At 50.9% G+C, this 6765-nt stretch overlaps 1 protein-coding gene across 1 annotated transcript in view; it reads left to right on the top strand.

Moving 5' to 3' along the window:
• Window positions 1–2138: 2138 nt before the first annotated feature.
• Hoxb3 (homeobox B3) overlaps window positions 2139–6765 on the top strand; it is a 7187-nt gene continuing 2560 nt past the window's right edge. The window contains exons 1-4 of the mRNA XM_029566064.1: window positions 2139–2225; window positions 2317–2404; window positions 5324–5922; window positions 6747–6765. Of these exons, the coding sequence (XP_029421924.1) occupies window positions 5475–5922; window positions 6747–6765 (467 nt within the window). The 5' untranslated portion in view covers window positions 2139–2225; window positions 2317–2404; window positions 5324–5474. The remainder of the gene's footprint in view (window positions 2226–2316; window positions 2405–5323; window positions 5923–6746) is intronic.

Genomic DNA, 6765 nt, shown 5'->3' with positions numbered 1-6765 from the left:
GCAGCTGACCAACCAGGCCCAAAGTTCTTTTGGCATCTAACCCTGAAGATCTCTGATCAGAGTTTATGGATATCAGAACGGTTCCTCAAGAAGATCCTGGCTGGAACCCCAATATTTCATCATTCTCTTTTCTTGACACTGCTAATAAACACAGAAAATTGGCTCCTATCCTCTCTACTTACCCTTCAACTCCCACCTTCCTCCAGCCACCAATTCTCTAGGCAGCCACCAACTCTGGGCAGGCTGTAAGATCCTCAGGATAGCTCAGGTAGGATTCGGCATGTGACTCCTGTTGCTGGAGGGTAGTAAGGCCACAGGTTCCCCCCTGTGCTGCAGGGCCCCAGAAATTCAGTTGCCCAAGCCAACTTGGCTTGACTTAGTAAGTTTAGAAATAGTGGGGGACAGAAGCCAGGGGCTACCCCATTTCTCATCCCTGAAGGAGAGCCTGTGAGTTGGGGGAGAGGGAACTGGTACCAGAGCCATACCCAACCAACCCTTTCTGGGAGACCATACCTGGAAACTTTCTCTCACCTTTGTTTCCCCAGTCCCATGGCCTGTCCTGTCCTGATGCATCCAGATGGGAGAAGGCAAAAACCAAGCTTCTAAATCAGGAAATCACAGGGTCCTAGCTGGGTCTGTCTACATGCAGTTAAGAGACCCATTTTCCAAGCTGCCTTTGTAGAAGAGAGATACCGGCTGCCTTCTCTGTCAGTTATTCTGCAAGTCCTGCGAGTCAGCAGTTAGGCACTGCTATAAGCACTCCTGCTAGGAGAGATGTCATGGTGCCCTTTTTGTCCCCCTCCTTTCCTTCCAATGACTCTTCCCCATCCCACCCCTGCCCCAAATTTGCAGACACCTACATTCTTGGCTCCTGTCTTCCTCCTACAGGCCTTCTCCTTGTCTTTTCCTGCCCTGCTCAAACACACCCTAAGAAAACTTCAGCTTTTGTAACCTTCCTCACTTGTGCCAAGAGTCATAAATCTTGCTGAGCAGAGCTGAAATAAACAGGTTTGCTCTTAATAATAATAATAACCATCCTCCATCTCTTGCGCCAGTGCATTGAAAATGAAGCCATCCTGTTAGCTCTCCTCAGAAGTACAAATGTCCTTTTCACCTCCCAGCCCCTCCTGCCTATCCGGAGGTGAGAATCTTAACAGAAACTTCTCAGTGAAGTTCTTCCAGCCCCTCTACTGACTGTCTGTCTAGTGCCCAAGCTAAACCACGGGGTCTTTCTTTTGTCACCCTCCCCTCAACTCCCCCCCTGCAAGATGTTCTGGGTTTTTCAAATCATCACTCACCGCTAGTTGTCTGTTCTCAAAAAAAAAAAAAAAAAAAAAAAAAAGAGGGGTGCGAAAAACAACTGTCTGGTCTTGTGTACCCCCCCCATTAGAGACCAGGCCTGGAGATTTGGGGCAGGAGCAGAAGAAATAAAGGATGTAGAGCAGAGAAGAATAAGAGACTGGAAGATTCAGAAATAGCCAGAGAGGGCAGGAAACCCAACCACTAGTCTCAGAGAAGTGAACTACTTTAAAAAAAAAAAAAAAAAAAAAAGTCCTAGTGTTCCAACTGCGAATGAGCGCAGGAGGGGCACCCAACACCCCTATCTCTGCCAGCCTTTGGCTATGCCTTCAGTGGCAAATTCTCAAATTAACATAATGGTTCAGTAGTAGGGTTAGGGGGTGTGAACTCCATCAGCTTTCTTTGCATTTTGTTGGCCTTCTCCTCCCCCCATCTTAATTTAAAATTTTATCAGTTCTTAAAACAAAAAAAACCCTCTACTTCCTTTACTTGGAACTCTTATTTGGGGGAGAGGTACTTAATGCCCCCCCCAGCTCATTACCACCATCACCTTCCCTCCTTATCAGGCATTTATGCTTGCTAAAGGGGGAGGGGGGGTGAGCGTGTGTGTGTGTGTGTGTGTGTATGTGTGTGTGTGTGTATGTGTGTGTGTGTGTGTCTGTGGTTTTTTTTTTTTTTTTTTTTTTTTCCTTGTGCAAAAGCAGAGGCCATTGTTACGGAGAGCAGGGCGTACCAGTCTTATAGGGCAACCTCACTGTGGCGGCTTGGCCGAGCCAGAGCCTGGAGCTGGATTCTCGGCGAGCCGAGCCACCCAGCACCTTTCGGTCTTCTATTTTTTTTCCCCGTTCCCCCACCCCCTCCCTCCTGCGCACCCCCGCTCCTAAGCCGAGTGAATTGAAGCGGACGCCGCGCGGCTCCTCTGGCCGGTCTGCCCCTCGGGCTCCCCAGCCGGGGTGGCTTTGGGGAGGGGGGGCGACGCAGCTTTAAACAGTGGTCTTTTTTTCCTTTGCCTTCAAGGAGGGGAGATTTCTCGCCTGCCGCTCGCGCTGGGGCTCGATGTGAATATATATTATGTCTGCCTGTTCTCCCCTCGTCGGTGGCTAAGGTAAGCTGGACTGAAATAGGCTATCAGTTTGTGAATGGCGGAGAGTATGTCTCAATGATTTATGGCCCATATGACTCCAATCTCGGTTCAAGAAGAGTTCACAAGCTTTAAGCTTCCTTCCACGCAGCGACTGACTCTCTCTCTCTCTCTCTCTCTCTCTCTCTCTCTCTCTCTCTCTCTCTCTCTCCCCCTCCCTCCCTCTCTCCCTCTCTCCCTCTCCCTTTCTCTTCCCACTTCTCTCCTTTCCGCCTCTCTTCTGTTCTAGCAGTCAGATCTAGGGCTGAATTTCTCCCCCTGTTGCTAAGAAGAGTCGAATCTTTTTCTTTTCCCTTTCTTATTCTTTTATTTTTCTTCCTCTGTTAATTTCTTTTTAAGTCCTGGAAGGTGGCTTATCCTCTCTCCCGAGGTTTCTTCAGCTATTGTGACCCTTCTTTGCCCTCCCAGGGGTGTGCCTGACAAGGTGGGGTTCTGGGGGGGTTCACCTCCCTTCTTCAGCAAGACCCTCGGGGAAGCCAGGACCCACCGTCTCCCTCCCACCCTTCCTAGGAGCCATATGGAGCCTGAATTTTTCCAACATGGAGGCAAGGGAAATAGACATGTTTAGCTGGAGATAGCTGGTCCCCACCCCCTCTTCTGGATCCCAGATCCAGCACCTTCCCTTCTCTTAGGGTCCGGGCAGCCAGGCCTCAGCACCCTCCAGCCTGGAGCCCAGTTGGGAAAGTCCCGGAGCAGAGTTGCTGAGGCGCCTTTTAATTCGGTTACCTCCAGCGCCTAACTTGCGGCCGCGGGGCTGGTCCCCGGGCTGGGCTCGGTGTGCCGGGAACCTGCCGCAGCTAAGCATTTCGGCGCGCCCCAATCGCTTTCTCTTCGCCTCCTTGAGCCCAAGCAGGCGGCCGGTAGCTCCTCTCCAGCCACCGCGCATCAGCGGTCGAGACAGCCGGGCAGGCAGCGGCAGCCGGAGGCTTTGCGGGTCCAGAAACCTTCCTAGCCCTGCCTCAGTCAGCGGAGTCTCCATTCTTCCCGATCACATCTCTGGCTCCTTCGCTTCCCACACTCGCCTGGCCTCTGTCCTACGAGGGGATGGGGGCATATTGCTGGGGGAGCCACAGAAATTTGGGTCTCAGGCGCCTAGTCAAATTACTGGTTTTTTAAAATTATTATTACCACCATCATCATTATTGCTGTAACAATCATTTAGACTAAATAAAGCCAGGGCCCAGCCAGCTAACCCCCTCCAACGTTTTTATTTCATTCTCTTCTCTATCTATTAATAACAAACTCAACTGATGTCTGTTAATTAATTCTTCCTTCAGCCAGGGCTGCTCAGAAGCTAATTCTGGTTAAATCATCAGAGGCTAATGGTAATAATAATAAAAGGATTGGGTCAGCCTGGTCAATTGAACTCCAGTTCTCCCTGGAAGGACCTGCTGCTTTGCAGACCCATGTGTATTTCCAGAAACAAATTCTTCTTAGAAACCAATCGAACTCAGGGCCACACCAGCTCCCTTTCGAGTATAAATCTGTGCTCTTAAGAGCACAATTTATGTGTGGGAGGGACTTCTTTCACCTGCACTCCTTTTATTTTACTAATTTTAGTTTTCTTCTGGGTTGACCAGCTGGACTGAATGATGTTTTAAGTTTTCCCAAATGCACATGATAGAAGGGAGGATCAATCTGGAGATTTTAGAAAAGTGTTAATGGTAGGCTGGGGAAGACAGAGAGGGGGAAATGCAGTTAGAAGTTTCAGAACACATACAACATCATACCACATCTTTAAGCTTTATTTTTCTGGTACACTTAAAATGCTATATTAAAACAGTAGTTGTATTTTTATTTTTGCATTGAGGAACCTCAGTAAACAGAGGCACCCTAGTTTCCAACCTAGAGAAGAATATTATTCAAATTGCTTTCTGTATTTTTTCCCACCTGAATAATTTTCTCTTTTAAGAGCACATTTCCCCCCATCTCAGTAGGAAAATCAGCAGTTGCACAGTTTTCTGTCTTCCCTTTTTTTTTTCTTTTTATTTTAAGAAATCAAAGAAAGCAGACTGTCAAGGAAAAGATGAGGGAAACTTTCTGATTAAGGAAAAAAAAAGACGAGTTGGGGGAAAGGTCACAGCAAATGGTCACAGCACCAACCAGTCTTGCCTGGGAAATCTAAACAATTCTGGTCCATTTGGAGGCTCCACGGGGGCCCCTTGCTGTTGGGTCTCAGGCCTGGCTAAGCAAAGACATGGACTGGAGGTGATAAGACCTGCAGTGGGGCCATGGATGGATGAAGCTTGGTTCCACTGGCTTTAGGGGCTAAAAGTCTTCAGGAATTTTCTAGGGTAGGCTGTCATGGTCTTCGTAGACGGGAAGAGAAGAGAACACCTCACCAGAGGTTTCCTGATGAACTTGCTTTTCTCTCCAACCTTCGTCCAAGATCCGGAAGGTTTCTTCCAAGCTAGACTTTGCTTAGGTGAAAAGGATAGGGAGGGAAGCAAGGTGGGAGGCAGAGCGGCCTCTGAGCGGAAGACCTTCAGGACGCTGCTTTTACTTTGAACTCCTAGCACTCACCCTATCCCAGAGTTGGGGGGTGGGAGGTAAGGAGGGATTGTAAGAGAGGTCAGGGGCTGTGCACAGACAGGAGAGAAGCAATGGTCCATGCAGCAGACTATTTGTAGGCACTCCCCAAAGGAGGGCAATCTGGATTTTTTTTTAAGTGAAAATGAAAATCGGTTTTTTTTTCTTTAAAAGTAAAATTGAAATGAGAAAAATCCAGTTCAGGTCAGATACTCGGCCTCAACGTCTACTGTGGAGATACAGGCGAGGCGAGAAGAACTAAAACCCTATTGATGTCAGTTCCCTTTTTAGTTCCTAAGATGGATTCGAGCCCTAGTCCTCTTCTCCCCCTGTGTCTCTTCTCTCGCCCCGCAGGTCAGCCGCTTGGAACAGACCCGGGAGGAGGGGGGCAGAAAGGGGAGGGGGGGGTCCGGCGTGTCACGTGACCCCCAGGGGTGCCAATGTCCGGTCGTGAGGGTATCAGGCCCTTGCAAGTTGCCACCCACTACCCGGGCCTCGCCCAGCGATGCAGAAAGCCACCTACTACGACAACACCGCAGCTGCACTCTTCGGAGGCTACTCCTCGTACCCCGGCAGCAATGGCTTCGGCTACGACGGGCCTCCCCAGCCCCCCTTTCAGGCCGCCACGCACCTGGAGGGCGACTACCAGCGCTCAGCCTGTTCGTTGCAGTCCCTGGGCAATGTCTCCCCACATGCCAAGAGCAAGGAGCTCAACGGCAGCTGCATGAGGCCCGGCCTGGCCTCCGAGCCCCTGCCTGCTCCGCCGGGCTCACCCCCACCCAGCGCAGCACCTACCGGTACCACTAGCAACAGCAATAATGGGAGCGGGCCCAGCAAAAGCGCCCCCCCCAAGTGCGGTCCCGGCTCCAACTCCACCCTCACCAAACAGATATTCCCCTGGATGAAAGAGTCGAGGCAAACGTCCAAGCTGAAAAACAGCTCCCCCGGCACAGGTACCAGCTCTCTGCCTTCCTAGTCGGCTTTTGTACAGTCCAGGAATGTCCCTGTTATTCTAGCACCCAGTCCCCTAGGCGCCCATAGGCGGCCTGGCAACAGTGGCTGCCTGGCGTTTTCTGTACCTCACCACCTGATGACCTCTGACCCCGCCTACACCCAGTAGTCCCTCCAGCCATCCTCCCACCTGAGCTACTGAGAGCTTCAGGAGGTGGTGCGGTTGGTCCGATCCCCTCCCCAAGGCCGCAAAGCCGAAAAGGCACCGCCAGAAGGACGCAGAGTCGTCAACGATTGATTATTATTAAGTATGATTACTCTGGGTATTAATCACAATCGCTAGGGCGGTCTGAGGTCTCGGCCTCCAGGCACCGCAGTCTCTACGGGCCACACTTCCGGGTCCTGCCCACCAGTGTCCAGTTTCCCCCAGGTGTTCTCAGTCACCCATCCCGTTAGGAGGACAGGAGGGGATTTTCCCAGACCTGGATTTTGGAATGGGGGTGGAGGGGAGCGCGCATATGCAAAAAATCCAGCCCTAAATAAATGGCCACACAGCTATATCTGTGTGACATGATCAAATTTTCATAAGCTGGGGCAGTGAGAGGAGAACAGGTCTCTTAATAAATGCCACTATTATAGTGTCCGCTAATGCGACGGGCGGTGGGGAGGGTGGTGAGGAGGAGGCGGGGACGCAAAGGGGAGGGCGGCGGGGGCTCTGGAGTCCAGGCCTGGATTTATTAAGAAACGATGCATTCAATTTTGGCGTGTTCAGTAATTATCTTTTATTTCATTTTCTCCCCTTCTCACCCCTCCCCCTCGGATCCAGCGGAAGGTTGCGGCGGAGG

Source organism: Nannospalax galili, unplaced genomic scaffold (genome assembly GCF_000622305.1).
Source record: "Nannospalax galili isolate Female #2095 unplaced genomic scaffold, S.galili_v1.0 scaffold95, whole genome shotgun sequence".
In the NCBI taxonomy this organism is placed as follows: Eukaryota; Metazoa; Chordata; class Mammalia; order Rodentia; family Spalacidae; genus Nannospalax; species Nannospalax galili.
Note: the sequence above shows the minus strand (reverse complement) of the source record. Positions and strands in the feature narration are given on the sequence as shown.